The sequence below is a fragment of the Coregonus clupeaformis genome, chromosome 13, assembly GCF_020615455.1.
Source record: "Coregonus clupeaformis isolate EN_2021a chromosome 13, ASM2061545v1, whole genome shotgun sequence".
Taxonomy (NCBI): Eukaryota; Metazoa; Chordata; class Actinopteri; order Salmoniformes; family Salmonidae; genus Coregonus; species Coregonus clupeaformis.
In genome coordinates, this window is record NC_059204.1 from 32203724 (window position 1) to 32221191 (window position 17468).

General features: G+C 44.0%; 1 protein-coding gene across 1 annotated transcript in view; it reads right to left on the reverse strand.

The window, feature by feature from the left end:
* LOC121579249 (dapper 1-like) overlaps positions 1-17468 on the reverse strand; it is a 46853-nt gene that overhangs the window by 3817 nt on the left and 25568 nt on the right. Inside the window, exons 2-3 of the mRNA XM_041893688.2 lie at positions 12066-12195; positions 7634-7762 (exon numbers count right to left, since the gene is read on the reverse strand). Coding sequence (XP_041749622.1) covers positions 7634-7762; positions 12066-12195 — 259 coding nt within the window. The remainder of the gene's footprint in view (positions 1-7633; positions 7763-12065; positions 12196-17468) is intronic.

Consider the following 17468-nt stretch of genomic DNA (forward strand, 5'->3'; position numbering starts at 1 on the left):
AGAACTTTGAAAGTTTCTTCAAGTGCAGTTGCAAAAACCATCAAGCGCTATGATGAAACTGGCTCTCATGAGGACCGCCACAGGAAAGGAAGACCCAGAGTTACCTCTGCTGCAGAGGATAAGTTCATTAGAGTTACCAGCCTCAGAAATTGCAGCCCAAATAAATGCTTCACAGAGTTCAAGTAACAGACACATCTCAACATCAACTGTTCAGAGGAGACTGTGTGAATCAGGCCTTCATGGTCAAATTGCTCCAAAGAAACTACTACTTAAGGACATCCAGAAGAAGAAGAGACTTGCTTGGGCCAAGAAACACAAGCAATGTACATTAGACTCGTGGAAATGTGTCCTTTGGTCTGGAGTCCAAATTTGAGATTTTTGGTTCCAACCACCGTGTCTTTGTGAGACGCGGTGTGGGTGAACGGATGATCTCTGCATGTGTAGTTCCCACCGTAAAGCATAGAGGTGGTGGTGTTATGGTGTGGTGGTGCTTTGCTGGTGACACTGTCTGTGATTTATTTAGAATTCAAGGCAATGCAAATAGTCCGGGTAGCCATTTGATTAGATGTTCAGGAGTCTTATGGCTTGGGAGTAGAAGCTGTTTAGAAGCCTCTTGGACCTAGACTTGGCACTCTGGTACCGCTTGCCGTGGGGTAGCAGAGAGAACATACTATGACTAGGGTGGCTGGAGTCTTTGACAATTTTTAGGGCCTTCCTCTGACACCGCCTGGTATAGAGGTCCTGGATGGCAAAACCTTGGCCCCAGTGATGTACTGGGCCGAACGCACTACTCTCTGTAGTGCCTTGCAGTAGGAGGCCGTGGCAGTGATGAAACCAGTCAGGATGCTCTAGATGGTGCAGCCAAATCTTTTCAGTCTCCTGAGGGGGAATAGGTTTTGTCGTGCCCTCTTCATGACTGTCTTAGTGTGCTTGGACCATGTTAGTTTGTTGGTGATGTGGACACCAAGGAACTTGAAGCTCTCAACCTGCTCCACTACAGCAACGTCGATGAGAATGGGGGCGTGCTCGGTCCTTTTTCCTGTAGTCCACAATCATCTCCTTTGTCTTGATCACGTTGAGGGAGAGGTTGTTGTCCTGGCACCACATGGCCAGGTCTCTGACCTCCTCCCTATGGGCTGTCTCGTCGTTGTCGGTGATCAGTCGGACTGTTGTGACATTGGCAAACTTAATGATGGTGTTGGAGTCGTGCCTGGCCATGCAGTCATGGTTGAACAGGGTGTACAGGAGGGGACTAAGCACGCACCCCTGAGGGGCCCCCGTGTTGAGGATCAGCGTGGCAGATGTGTTGTTACCTACCCTTTCCACCTGGGGAGGCACGTCAGGAAGTCCAGGATCCAGTTGCAGAGGGAGGTGTTTAGTCCCAGGGTCCTTAGCTTAGTGATGAGCTTTGAGGGCACTATGGTATTGAACGCTGAGCTGTAGTCAATGAATAGCATTCTCACATAGGTGTTCCTTTTGTCCAGGTGTGAAAGGGCAGTGTGGAGCGCAATAGAGATTGCATCATCTGTGGATCTGTTGGGGCGGTATGCAAATTGGAGTGGGTCTAGGGTTTCTGGGATAATGGTGTTGATGTGAGCCATGACCAGCCTTTCAAAGCACTTCATGGCTACAGACATGAGTGCTACGGGTCGGTAGAAATTTAGGCAGGTTACCTTAGTGTTCTTGGGCACAGGGACTATGGTGGTCTGCTTGAAACATGTTGGTATTACAGACTCAGTCAGGGACATGTTGAAAATATCAGTGAAGAAACTTGCCAGTTGGTCAGCGCATGCTCGGAGTACACGTCCTGATAATCCGTCTGGCCCTGCGGCCTTGTGAATGTTGACCTGTTTAAAGGTCTTACTCACATCGGCTACGGAGAGCGTGATCACACAGTCGTCCGGAACAGCTGATGCTCTCATGCATGTTTCAGTGTTACTTGCCTCGAAGCGAGCATAGAAGTAATTTAGCTCATCTGGTAGGCTCGTGTCACTGGGCAGCTCGCGGCTGTGCTTCCCTTTGTAGTCTGTAATAGTTTGCAAGCCCTGCAACATCCGACGAGCGTCGGAAACGGTGTAGCACGATTCGATCTTAGTCCTGTATTGACGCTTTGCCTGTTTGATGGTTCGTCGGAGGGCATAGCGGGATTTCTTATAAGCTTCCGGGTTAGAGTCCCGCTCCTTGAAAGCGGCAGCTCTACCCTTTAGCTCAGTGCGGATGTTGCCTGTAATCTATGGCTTCTGGTTGGGGTATGTACGTACAGTCACTGTGGGGACGACGTCATCGATGCACTTATTGATGAAGCCAGTGACTGATGTGGTGTACTCCTCAATGCCATCGGAAGAATCCCGGAACATATTCCAGTCTGTGCTAGCAAAACAGTCCTGTAGCTTCTGCTTCATCTGACCACTTTTTTATTGACCGAGTCACTGGTGCTTCCTGCTTTAGTTTTTGCTTGCAGGAATCAGGAGGATAGAATTATGGACAGATTTGCCAAATGGAGGGCGAGGGAGAGCTTTGTGTGTGGAGTAAAGGTGGTCTAGAGTTTCTTCCCCTCTGGTTGCACATTTAACATGCTGGTAGAAATTAGGTCAAATGGATTGAAGTTTTCCTGCATTAAACTCCCCGGCCACTAGGAGCGCCACCTCTGGATGAACGTCTTCCTGTTTGCTTATGGCCGTATACAGTTCATTGAGTGTGGTCTTAGTGCCAGCATCGGTTTGTGGTGGTAAATAGACAGCTACGAAGAATATAGATGAAAACTCTCTTGGTAGATAGTGTGGTCTACATCTTATCATGAGATACTCTACCTCAGGCGAGCAAAACCTTGATACTTAGATATCGTGCAAAAGTATTCATCCCCCTTGGCGTCTTCATATTTTGATGCATTACAACCTGTAATTTAAATGGATTTTTATTTGGATTTCATGTAATGGACATACACAAAATAGTCCAAATTGGTGTAGTGAAATGAAAAATATACCTTGTTTCAAAAAATGCAAAGAAAGAAATAACGGAAAAGTGGTGCATGCATATGAAGCCCCTAAATAAGATCTGGTGCAACCAATTACCTTCAGAAGTCACATAATTAGTTAAATAACGTCCACCTGTGTGCAATCTAAGTGTCACATGATCAAACACCTGTTCTGAAATGCCCCAGAGTTTGCAACACCACTAAGCAAGGGGCACCACCAAGCAAGCGGCACCATGAAGACCAAGGAGCTCTCCAAACAGGTCAGGGACAAAGTTGTGGAGAAGTACAGATCAGGGTTGGGTTATAAAAAAATATCAGAAACGTTGAATATCCCACGGAGCACCATTAAATCCATTATTAAAAAATGGTAAGAATATGGCACCACAACAAACCTGCCAAGAGAGGTCTGCCCACCAAAACTCACGGACCAGGCAAGGAGGGCATTAATCAGAGATGCAACAAAGAGACCAAAGATAACCCTGAAAGAGCTGCAAAGCTACACAGCGGAGAGTATCTGTCCATAGGACCACTTTAAGCCGTACACTCCACAGAGCTGGGCTTTACGGAAGAGTGGCCAGAAAAAAGCCATTGCTTAAAGAAAAAAATAAGCAAACACGTTTGGTGTTCGCCAAAAGCCATGTGGGAGACTCCCCAAACTTACGGAAGAAGGTACTCTGGTCAGATGAGACTAAAATTGAGCTTTCTGGCCATCAAGGAAAACGCTATGTCTGGCGCAAACCCAACACCTCTCATCACCCCGAGAACACCATCCCCACAGTGAAGCATGGTGGTGGCAGCATCATGCTGTGGGGATGTTTTTCTTCGGCAGGGACTGGGAAACTGGTCAGAATTGAAGGAATGATGGATGGCGCTAAATACAGGGAAATTCTTGAGGGAAACCTGTTTCAGTCTTCCAGAGATTTGAGACTGGGACGGAGGTTCACCTTCCAGCAGGACAATGACCCTAAGCATATTTCTAAAGCAACACTCAAGTGGTTTAAGGGGAATAATTTAAATGTCTTGGAATGGCCTAGTCAAAGCCCAGACCTCAATCCAATTGAGAATCTGTGGTATGACTTAAAGATTGCTGTACACCAGTGGGACCCATCCAACTAGAAGAAGCTGGAGCAGTTTTGCCTTGAAGAATGGGCAAAAATCTCAGTGGCTAGATGTGCCAAGCTTATAGAGACATACCCCAAGAGACTTGCAACTGTAATTGCTGCAAAAGGTGGCTCTACAAAGTATTGACTTTGGGAGGATGAATAGTTATGCACGCTCAAGTTTTGTTTTTTTGTCTTATTTCTTGTTCGTTTCACCCCAAAAAATATTTTGCATCTTCAAAGTGTTAGGCATGTTGTGTAAATCAAATGATACAAACCCCCAAAAAAATCCATTTTAATTCTAGGTTGTAAGGCAACAAAATAAGAAAAATGCCAAGGGGGGTGAATACTTTCGCAAACCATTGTAGACCGCCACCCCTTGTTTTACCAGAGACTGCTGTTCTATCCTGCCCATACAGTTTATAACCCGCCAGCTGTATGTTATTAATGTCTTCGTTCAGCCACGACTCTGTGAAACATAAGATATTACAGTTTTTAATGTCCCGTTGGTAGGATATACGTGCTTGTAGTTCGTCCACTTTATTATCAATTAGCCACTCGTTGCCGGCTACTTACCAGGCACCCCGATCTCCTTCCGCGATATCGCCTTTTCTTTCTACTGCGAATGACGGGGATGAGGGCCCTGTCGGGTGTCTGGAGCAAATCCCTCTTGTCTGACTCATTAAAGAAAAATTATTTCTCCAGTTCAAGGTGAGTGATCGCTGTTCTGATGTCCAGAAGCTCTTTTCGGTCATTAGACTACAAAATAAGTTACAAACAATGCGAAAAAACACACAAAATAGCACGGTTGGTTAAGAGTCCATAAAACGGCAGCCATCCCCTCCGGCGCCATTACATTAGAGAGTGTGTGTGAGTGTTAACGTGAGAGTCTATCTGTGTGTGTGTGTGTGAGAGAGAGTCTGTAAGTGTGTGTGTGTCTCTAACATGGTACAGTGGGTCTTTTTCGCTCTCTGTACAGAGCAGCCTTGTCTTAATCCCATGACTATAATCTAGGCCCCTGCATAATCACCACAGGACAGTCCACTGATGCAGTTACACATCAAAACATGAACAACCAGTCTCTCCTTTCACCCCTCCACCAGCACATCCAGTACCCTCATTTATATATGTCACTGGGCACAGGCAGTCCGCTCTCTTACCAGGGGTTCCCAAGCTTTTTCACTCAGGCCCCACCTTCTAGCATTGAGGAACATTTCGAAATCAGCTCCAAGTGATTTTAATTTTGGAAATCTGTTACCAAGTATTCCCATGCATAATAGAGGGACATGGGATCATATACAAATGTAAGCAAGGTTTGAAATGATTTTGTTTTAGTCAAATATTATATCTGTTTGCGACTCTTGCGGTCAATTTGCAAATTATTTGTAATTATGTTCTGGCCCCCAACCAGCCGCTCAAGAAAAAACTAAAAGCACAATACAATCCTATACAAATAAAACATTTTACATTTTAAAGAGCACATCTTCCTAATCTAATAGCTGGAAGCCATTTACGGCGAGGAACTCAAATAAAAAATAACCCATTAGTATATTTCCTTCACCTTAATGCAATTGGAAAGAAATGGGTTTGTGTTTGTTTTGCCGCGCGTCTAGAAGTCGTTATGGTTGGGGCTATTTGGGAGCGACAACTGAGTCTGATGGCGTCTGACTCTAATGTGCTTCTGTTGGCGGCTGTTCTGTGGGGGACTTGTTGGCATCACTGTCGGCTTCATTGTTGGCATCTTGCACTGTCTATGTGGACTAATATACAGTACATTTAAGTAGGCACGTAGTCTGACCTGGTAAAACAGATACCCAAGAGTATAAATGGGTATTGCTTTATATTGGATAAATGCATTTCCTGAGCAGCTGTGACTAATTAATGTAGGATCTTAACTTGAGCCAGTTTGCTAGAGCAGGAAAATAATCCTGCAGCAACAGGAAATGTGAATTATTATGTGGATTATAATTAATGGACATTTTTGTAAGGGTTGATAAATTTTTCATAAGGGAAAATCAAGCAAAAACAGGTATTCCGAATTTTTTAAAATGTATTAAAAATACAAAACTGAAATATCATATTTACTTAAGTAATTAGACCTTTTACTCAGTACTTTGTTGAAGCACTTTTGGCAGTGATTACAGCCTCGAGTGTTCTTGGGTATGACGCTACAATCTTGGCACACTTGTATTTGGGGAGTTTCTCCCATTCTTCTCTGCAGATCCTCTCAAGCTCTGTCAGGTTGGATGGGGAGCGTTGTTGCACAGCTATCTGGTATCTCCAGAGATGTTTGATCGGGTTCAAGTCCGGGCTCTGGCTGGGCCACTCAAGGACATTCAAAAGACTTGTCCCGAAGCCACTCCTGCGTTGTCTTGGCTGTGTGCTTAGGGTCGTTGTCCTTTTGGAAGGTGAACCTTCACCCCAGTCGGAGGTCCTGAGAGCTCTGGAGCAGGTTTTCATCAAGGATCTCTTTACTTTGATCCATTCCTCTTTCCCTTGATCCTGACTAGTCTCCCAGTCCCTGCCGCTGAAAAACATCCCCACAGCATGATGCTGCCACCAAAATGCTTCATCGTAGGGATGGTGCCAGGTTTCCTCCAGACGTGACGCTTGTCATTCAGGACAAAGTGTTCAATCTTGGTTTCATCAGACTAGAGAATCTTGTTTCTCATGGTCTGAGAGTCTTTAGGTGCCTTTTGGCAAACTCCAAGCGGGCTTACATCTGCCTTTTACTGAGGAGGGGCTTCCATCTGGCCACTCTACCATAAAGGCCTGATTGGTGGAGTGCTGCAGAGATGGTTGTCCTTCTGGAAGGTTCTCCCATCTCCACAGAGGAACTCAAAAGCACTGTCAGAGTGACCAACGGGTTCTTGATCACCTTCCTGACCAAGGCCCTTCTTCCCCGATTGCTCAGTTTGGCCGGGCGGCAAGCTCTATTTAAGAATGGTGGAGGCCACTGTGTTCTTGGGGACCTTCAATGTTGCAGAATGTTTTTGGTTACCCTTCCCCAGATCTGTGCCTCGACACAATTCTGTCTCAGAGCTGTACGGACAATTCCTTCAACCTCAAAGCTTGTTTTTTTGCTCTGACATGCACTGTCAACTGTGGGACCTTATATAGACAGGTGTGTGCCTTTCCAAATCTTATCCAATCAATTGAATTTACCACAGGTGGACTCCAATCAAGTTGTAGAAATATCTCAAGGATGATGAATCGAAACAGGATGCATCTGAGCTCTATTTCAAGTCTCATAACAAAGTGTCTGAATATTTATGTAAATAATTCTGTTTTTTATTTTTATACATTTGCAAATATTTCTAAAAACCTGTTTTCACTTTGTCATTATGGGGTATTGTGTGTATATTGATGAAGATTTTATTTTATATCATCCATTTTAGAATAAGGCTGTAACGTAACAAAATGTGGAAAAAGTCAAGGGGTCTGAAAACTTTCAGAATGCACTTTATGTGTGTAGGCTACATTGACTGTACTGCATTTGTATGACACGTGTGTGTTCGTGCATGTGAGAATGTACAACTGTGTGTGTGTGGTCACTCACCGGCTGATTTGGGCCTGTTGTTAGTGTAGGCCATGTGGATGGCTCGGGTAGCGCTGGATGAGAGCACTCCAAACCCAGTGGAATCAGAGAGACCCACAGGAGAAAGGACCTCACTCAGCTCATAGAAACCTGTAAACACATTTACTATATACCATTAACCATTTAGCAGACGCTTTTATCCTAAGTGACTTACAACAGTGAGTGCATACATTTTCATATTGGTGGCCCCAGCAAGAATCGATTTGATCCAAAGCGACTTACAGTACAGTGAATGCATCCATTTTTCGTATGTGTATTTTTGATCCATGCGGGACATGAACCAACAAAACCTTAGCATTATTACCATACCCCCTGTATAGAGCCTCATTATTGTTATTTTATTGTTTGTCTTAAATTTTTTACATTTTGTTTATTTAGTAAATATTTTCTTAACTCTTATTTTTCTTAAAACTGCATTGTTGGTTAAGGGCTTGTAAGTAAGCATTTCACGGTAAGGTTTACACCTGTTGTATTCGGCGCATGTGACAAATACAATTTGGTTTGATGCTCTTACCAACTGAGCCACACAGGACCAATACCACTCACGTCTCAGCCAAATGACCTTTGGGAGTACTGGTATGCAAGTGCAACAGTCTGTATTTCCTGTGGATGGTTGTTTCCTCAGTCATTGGGTATGCATACAGTGTCTTGCTTACTTTTCTTAGGAACTGGAACACTAACTGATTTAAACAGAAAGAGACTGCCATGTTCACTTGTATCCACCTTCACTTCTATGACTTTGTCAGCCGTAAGCAGGTGGATCCCCCTTATATTATATTGGCCTCTCACCAGGGGCGGTGTGTTCATTAGGGCGATATGGGCGACGCACTGCCAAACGGGAAAAGGAAGGGATTTTTTTTCTAATCAATTATATCACGGCAACAGTAGTTATCAGTGTTCTAATCTAGACGTCTGATCTGCCACTAAATGTCCAATCAGGCTAAAGTCGTGCTTCAAATGGCCCCGCCCCTTTTGGGGCGATTTCAGTCAGGTGGAAAATCGCCCCAGAAGTCTCTCATAGACTCTCATGTAAAATCTTTTTTTTTTTCAAATATCAGAGCTTTCAATACAATCTCTATGGGTTCCGGGAGGGCTTGCACTTACGCGCTTTCGTCATACGTAACATAAGTAACCATGAACATAACTAAGAAAAGAGCGGGTAGCAGCGTCAATCAATTCACGTACCACTGTCAAGATGGCTAGCTTTGCGAGGCAAAGATGAAACTGAGGGCTCCACCAACCCTGGTATTTTTCTTGGACTTGTCAACTTTGTAGCACAATTAGATGAGGTGTTTGATGACCATCTTAAAAATGCTAAAGTTTTCAAGGGCACATCAAAGACCATTCAAAACGAGCTACTGGAGTGTATGCTAGCGGTCATGAGGGAACATATTGTGGAGGAGGTGAAGTCGGCGAACTTCGTAGCTATCCAAGCTGACGAGACCACGGATGTTTCTACACAGACACAGCTGGTGCTTGTGCTGAGGTACATAGATAGCAACCACAAAGTGCAGGAGTGCTTTTTTGAGTTCCTTCCCATCTCGGAATCAACCTCAGTCTCAATCGCCAGTGTGCTTTTGGAGAGACTGAACAGTCTTTTTGCAGACGACGAGAAAGTCAAACTCATTGCGCAAGCTTACGATGGAGCCAGTGTGATGAGGGGAGAGAAGGCTGGTGTGCAGCAAAAGGTGCGTGAGCATTTCAAGAATGCCCATTACGTGCATTGCTATGCGCATCAGCTGAATTTGATCATGCAGCAAGCTACTTCTCGCATCAAAAAAGTATCTAGTAAACTAGTCCTCAGCATGCCTGATTTCAATGAGAAAGTCATTGACTGCTTTGCTGCATTGAAAGAGAGAAGAGAACAGTTTCAGTACAAGTAATGTAGCCTCTCTCTCTCTTTGTCCCTCCCTGTCTGTCTCTTTAACACACACACGCCCAAATCAGTTCACAGTTGATGTTGTTTAAAATAGTTATTTTTCATTAAAGAAAAAGTTTAAAAAAATATATATATCTGTTCATTTTCATTTTTACAAATCTATACAATTGGCCAGAATATGGTTGTTCATTTTTACAAAGCCATACAGATAGCTGTGTTTACCTTTTCTAGAAATTATTTTCAAATTCTGTTTTCAGGCAAAATGTCTATCACTGTTCATTTTCACAAATCTATACAAGAGGGCAGAATATGGAAGTCTATAAAAATTTATTATTACCAATAACTTGCATCAATGTTTTCAGTAGCCTCTATCAAAAGCTCCTGCTTGCTTGTTGTGAATTATGCTCAGGTGCACATATTTCCAATTCAACCATGAGGCCTTTTTGAAGCAAGTAATGTGTATATCAGTATTGACTTATATGCTGCCCCTGTCTTCATGTTGTTGCTGGACATATATTTTTAAAAATGTGTGTAGGTCACCTAAATCATCAGAAAAATTGCCCCCCCTGAGAATTTTTTCAGGAGCCGCCACTGCCTCTCACTCTTTATTTCATTGTAATCTCTTTAGTCTTGTTATGGTCTTTCTCTGCCTGCCACCAAGAGTCATTTTAGGTCGGTGCATTTTGTGGTTTTTCTGTTACTCTGAGATCATAAAAGGTTATGTTACTGTGAAATAATAAAAAGTATAGTAAGCAAGTAAGTCAGTTTGGGTCTTGAAAATAACTACAAAAGAGCATTGGCTCGAAAGAGTAACCACTCTCAAAAGACTTACACAGCATCTCTTTCATGTGACTATAGCTGAGGAACATTCAGTTATGAAGAGAGGACTGGTAGCATAGCTTTACTAGCCTATCTTGGAATGTAGGAGAGTCTAGTGTTTTTCCAGTTCATTTAGTTTTTTTCTAAGGGAGATATACTGTGTTGTTTTTCATGTTGAAAGCGAATGGCATGTTAGTCATTTAGTCATTCCTGAAGGCATTTGATGCCTCTCAAGGTTTCCTTTTTTTAACCTGTGAAGGTTTCTCAAAGCGTTTTTCAACGTGCCACCCTCAATCTCTATATTTTGAGGTAATTGGCACAGCATTAGCCATGGATTTAAAACTCCTGCCATCTTCGGGGAGCCGAAAGTACATTTTCATTGGACGGCTCACAGCTCTCCAAGCCAAGTAGTTTTCAACTCTTAGCAAAAACACTCCTCTGAAAACCGAATGCATTTATCAATTTAATGTGGGTTTTGGAACCGTTTCCTGCACTGATTCATAAAGTACACGAGCTACGCAGCCCTTGACAAATCCCTCTATATCACACACAACTTTGGCTCCCTCTCCAAAAAGACGAGCGTGAAATATACAGTACAATACAGTAAGAGTGAGGTGAGATAGGGGTGAGATAGCTATACAGATGTAGGATCTGAATTTGAGCCAGTTTGCTACAGCAGGAAAATAATCCTACAGCAACAGGAAATATTAATTATTATGGATTATATTTCATGGACATTTTTGTAGGGGTTGATACATTTTTCGTTAGGGCAAATGAAGTCTGAAATTTCTAAGCGGAAATGACAAACTTTAGAAACCTTTTTGAATCTCAAATACACTACAAGTTTGCATTTCCTGCTGTGCAGGAAAATTCTCTGCAACAAAAGAGTGATCAAATTAAGATCCTACATCTGTATGGAGCAGTAATGGGCCTAATGTGGGGTCATTTAAGTTAACCATTCTAAAATGGAGCCGATGTGTCTGCCTGCTATTGTTCCTGCCAGGCTACCAAACCACCTCATATAATGATGTCAGCCTCTGAGCCAAGGAGAGAAAATAAATGGGGCTTGGTGACAACTCTCTCTGATGGAACTACATCATAAAGGCATGGAACTAGAGAAGGCTCAAGCCCTTGACTTGAGTCCCGAGTTGAGTCACGGTTCCCTAGGATGAGGTCAAAAAATATTTGAAGCTATATTTTGTCATGTAGAACGCTAGCTAGCTGATAAGGCTAGCAGCTAGTACAGTGGCTATCTAAGATTTGCTGTTGTATCTAGCATGTTGAATTATGCAAGGGAGAAAGACTTTATGACTGCAAAGTCATGACTGATTGAGTCCAAGTCCTAGTCACAACTGGTCGAGTCACGAGTCATGAAAATCGTGACTTGAGTCCGAGTCCTGGACTCGAGTAGTACAACACTGCTTTCTCCCACACCAAACAGGCATACTACCGACTATAGCTACGTTGTGTGTATCAGAAATATGATCGATTGAACCAATGGCTTAAGGGTAAGGTTGCAAAATTCTGGTAACTCCCCCTCCCTAACATTTTTTTCTCCAGAAATCCTAGTTGGAGGATTCCCATATTTTCTGCTTATTGCCTGCTGATTCCAGGAATCTTCCAACCTGAATATCTGGAAAACCTGAGAATTTTGCAACCCTACGTAAGGGTCCAATTTGTGTAGTGTTGTGTTACCTGAGCTGGGCCGACTGTCCACCAGCTCAGTAGAGGCCTCCACTGCATTATCCTCTGTATCCACCCTCAGCTCCCCAACCTGCTGTTCCAGAGATGCCATCATACCCCATGGAGTACACTGTAGACTGCTCTGGAACACAAAGAGAGACATAGAATCAGGGTTAGACTGTATTTCGATGTTCTGCACATGCACGCGCGCACACACACACACACACTGACAGCCAAATCTCAACAAATGGCTGGTGAAGGATGGGAACAGCATCGGCTTTTGAGGAGGTTAAAGCTGTCAAAACAACAGCCTGTGAAGAACCGAATATATTACAGACAGAAGGAGAGAAAGGGGGACAGAGAGTGAGATGGCAAATAAGAGACAGTGGTGGCACCTTAAATGGGGAGGACGAGCTCATAGTAATGTCTGGAACGGAAAAAAATGTAATGGTATCGAACACATTAAACACATGGTGACCATGTGTTTGATACCATTCCATTCTCTCCATTACAACCATTATTATGAGATGTCCTCCCCTCAGCAGCCTCCTGTGCTATAGAGGTGTACAGAGTTACACACTACACACAATCTGCTGGCTCATAACATTGGGCGTGATTCGACCAGCTGAGAAGGCAGAAAAGCCTGCTGGTCATGTGGAAGAGAATGTTCCATATTTACAGTAATTCAGAGGAGAAAGAGAGGAGGACTCTGGGAATAACGCTGAGACGTCTGTGTGTGTGGGCACACAAGCTGACACTGACAAAGCACACCTGCACACACACAAATTGTACACTTCGAATGAACCCCCCCCACACACACACACACACACACAAATTGAAAACCCACAAACTGACTGAAAAACTCAAACATATTTTGATGCCCCCCCCCAAAAAAACAACAACATATGCACGCACACACACACTTGTTAGACTCGCTGTGGGAGCCTGCTGTGAAACTGAAGTGAAACATCTGATGGAAGGAAGGGGGGGGTTTCCACAGTGCAGCTGAACACAAACTAACTCCCTAACAACCCATAGCCTTACTCAATGGGCCTCCCTGTGTAAATCAGGGCTTCTCACCCAGTAAAAAATACCATATAAAGGCAGGGAAGATGTGGGTTGAAGACATAGACATGCTGACCTGTCCACGAAAACATGGTGAACTTACTGGAAAGAGGGGGAAGGAGAAAGGGGGGAAGACGGGAAGAGTTGGGGAGAGAGAGAGAGGGAAAAGAGAGAGAGAGATAACAGGGAGAGAAGAGAGAAATATTTTTGTCTTACTCAACCATCCTTGTTTTATGTTTACTTTGACAATGTAAGTGCTCTTACTTTCCATATCAATATGTTTTTTTTATTGAATTGAAAGAAAGAGGGAGAGAGAGAGATAAAGACAACATGAAAGAGGGAGAAAATGAGGGAGGAACAGCGTACACAATCACCACTAGTTCCTGCACACCATCTTGTCATCACGAATGAGTATTTTTCCATTCAGTCCGTGAGTGTCAATCACCCTGACAAAACGCCAGCTCGAAAAACCGACACCCCCTTTCTATAGCCCTAGTGGCCTCTCCCTTCCCCCTCTTGCTACCCCTCCAGGGGTCCATAGTTGAGCGACCCGTACGACAGGAAGCAGGCCGTCAGTCAGGTCAGGGGCAGGGTCAGTCCAACACCCTCAGGAGAGAGGGGGGGAACAGGGGATGTAAACATACCACCCTGGGCTGTCAGTCTCTTACACCCCCCATCTCTCTCTCTCTAGTAAGACTGAGTCAGGCTTTGTGCTCTCAGGAACTTTAACTGCTGAGGTGGAGGGGGAGGAGGGGAATGAGGAAGAGAGGGAGGAAGAGGGGAGAGAGGGTGAGGAGGGAAAGAGAGGAAGAACAGGAGGAGGGAAGTGAAGAGGTAGGGTAAAGAGGTTAGAGAGGGTGATGAACACATTGACTAATTTGAGGGTTATCAGGGTAGTAGTATGACAGGTAGTACTGGGCTGGAACAAAAGCCTGCTAGGGTTGGGGGACTAAAGTTTGGCATCACTTCCCTATGGTGATTTCGCCATGCTACCTGAATGGACTGGAATGGAAGTGGAGTTGACTGGTGTACTTGGAGTGTTAATCACATAATACAGAAGATATAGGGCCAGAGCCTTTGTAGTTTGACCTCTATAAGGTTAACAGCGATTTGATTTCAGGGATTATACACACAGTGGCTGTGAGGTGTGTGTGCGCGCGCGTGTGTCTGTGCATGTGCTTGTGTGTGTGCAGAGGAAACAAGTGCCCACTGAGCCGGTGTGGTCTCACCTGAGTGGCTCCTAAACCCACACACAGGTCCTTTCATCCAGCGCATGCATGACATTAGCCCAGTTAATTTGCACACACAGACACACACATGCTATAGCATAAGCCCAAACCATGCTCACCCTGTGCATGTCTAAAGCTTGTTACATAACAGGAGAATAAGAGGATGAAGTCTTCATTCATTTGATTATGCTAGTCTGGTAAGGTTCAAGGCCACGTGTCATGTTGGCATCACTGTTAGTAAAGACATGATACAAGAGTTCAGTTTACAAAGAAAACAAGCAGATGACTAGAGGGAAGCCAGCCGAGACAACAAACCCTTTTCTAATTTCCAATGATGTTGGAGTAAAGTTTGGATGTAACTCAGTTAATCTTAAGTGTATACCATGTTTTTTATATGTCGTACAGTATATATAAGCACACAGAATAACTCCAAATCATGTGATCCACTAAAACGTATTAAAACAGCAATTGCCTTGAGTTACACCCTTAACGGCAGTAAAGCATTCCTCTAAGTCCCTCCCTCCCCTGCTCTCCCTCCTCCTCCCTCCCCTACATTTCATCTCCCTAGTCTAAATGATTCAAGCCATCTTTAAAAAGTCATTAAACATGACTTAAACCCCGACTCCTGACTCATTTACGAGCTGCTCTGAAGTTACTTCCCATGACACGGCCGTGATTATTCCCCCTCAAGCTGACACCGCGACGGCTCTCAAGGAACTACACTGGACTTTGTACAAACTGGAAACTGCATATCCTGAGGCTGCATTTATTGTAGCTGAGGACTTTAATAAAGCAAATCTGAGGAAAACGCTACCGAAGTTTTATCAACACATCGGCTGCGCTACTCGCTCATCGAGAACTCGACCACCGCTACTCCCCCTTCCGGGATGGCTACAAAGCCCTCCCCCGCCCTCCTTTCGGCAAATCAGATCAAGGCTCAGGTAGCTTTGCGGTTAAGAGCGTTGGTTCGAAATCTGCCGTTCTGCCCTTGAGCAAGGAAGTTAACCCCCCCAACAACACCTGCTCCGATGACGTGGACGTCAATCAAGGCAGCCCCCCGCACCTCTCTGATTCAGAGGGGTTGGGATAAATGTGGAAGACACATTTCAGTTGAATGCATTCAGTTGTACAACTGACTAGGTATCCCCTTTCCCCATTCTGCTCGTCCCTTCCTAAAGGCAGAAACTTAAACAGGAAGTTCCCGTGGTATGGACTGTTCAATGTTGGTCTGACCAATCGGAATCTATGCTTCAAGATTGTTTTAATCACATGGACTGGGATATGTTTCGGGTTGTCTCTGAGAATAACATTGACGTATACACTGACTCGGTTCATCAGGAAGTGCATAGAGGATGTTGTTCCTACTATGACGATTAGAACTTATCCAAACCAAAAACCGTGGATAGATGACAGCATTCGAGCAAAACTGAAAACGCGAAACCACTGCATTTAACCCCGGCAAGGTGACTGGGAACATGGACAAGTACAAAAAGTCCAGCTATGCCTTCTGTAAGTCAATCAAACAGGCAAAACCTCAGTACAGAGACAAAGTGGAGTCGCAATTCAACGGCTCAGACACGAAACGCATGTGGCAAGGACTCCAGACAATCATGGGAAAACCAGCCACGTCGCAGACACCCACACCGTGCTTCCGGACAAGCTAAACACAATGTAGAAAATAGTAAAACTAAAGAAAAACCCTTGAATGAGTAGGTGTGTCCTACTTATTCAAGGATTTTTCTTTATTTTTACTATTTTCTACATTGTAGAATAATAGTGAAGACATCAAAACTATGAAATTACACATATGGAATCATGTAGTAACCAAAAAAAGTGTTAATCAAATCAAAATATATTTTATATTTGAGATTCTTCAAAGTAGCCACCCTTTGCCTTGATGACAGCTTTGCACACTCTTGGCATTCTCTCAACCAGCTTCACCTGGAATGCTTTTCCAACAGTCTTGAAGGAGTTCCCACATATGCTGAGCACTTGTTGGCTGCTTTTCCTTCACTCTGCGGTCCGACTCATCCCAAAACATCTCAATTTGGTTGAGGTCGAGGGATAGTGGAGGCAGGTCATCTGATGCAGCACACCATCACTCTCATTCTTGGTAAAATAGCCCTTACACAGCCTGGAGGTGTGTTGGGTCATTGTCCTGTTGAAAAACAAATGATAGTCCAACTAAGCCCAAACCAGATGGGATGGCGTATCGCTGCGGTAGCCATGATGGTTAAGTGTGCCTTGAATTCTAAATGAATCACAGACAGTGTCACCAGCAAAGCACCCCCACAACATAACACCTCCTCCTCCATGCTTTACGGTGGGAAATACACATGCAGAGATCATCCATTCACCCACACCGCGTCTCATAAAGACACGGCGGTTGGAAGCAGAAATCTCAAATTTGGACTCCAGACCAAAGGACAAATTTCCACCGGTCTAATGTCCATTGCTCGTGTTTCTTGGCCCAAGCAAGTCTCTTCTTATTATTGGTGTCCTTTAGTAGTGGTTTCTTTGCAGCAATTCGACCATGAAGGCCTGATTCACAGTTCACACAGTCTCCTCTGAACAGTTGATGTTGAGATGTGTCTGTGACTTGAAGCATTTATTTGGGCTGCGATTTCTGAGGCTGGTAACTCTAATGAGCTTATCCTCTGCAGCAGAGGTAACTCTGGGTCTTCCATTCCTGTGGCGGTCCTCATGAGAGCCAGTTTCATCATAGCGCTTGATGGTTTTTGCGACTGCACTTGACATTTTCCGTATTGACTGACCTCCATGTCTTATTTTGTCTCTCTAACATTTGAGCTGTTCTTGCCATAATATGGACTTGGTCTTTTACCAAATAGGGCTATCTTCTGTATACCACCCCTTCCTTGTCACAACACAACTGATTGGCTCAAACGCATTAAGAAGGAAAGAAATTCCACAAATTAACTTTTAAGAAGGCACACCTGTTAATTGAAATGCATTCCAGGTGACTACCTCTTGAAGCTGGTTGAGAGAATGCCAAGAGTGTGCAAAGCTGTCAAGGCAAAGGGTGGCTATTTGAAGAATCTCAAATATAAAATATATTTTGATTTGTTTAACACTTTTTTGGTTATTATCAAATCAAATCAAA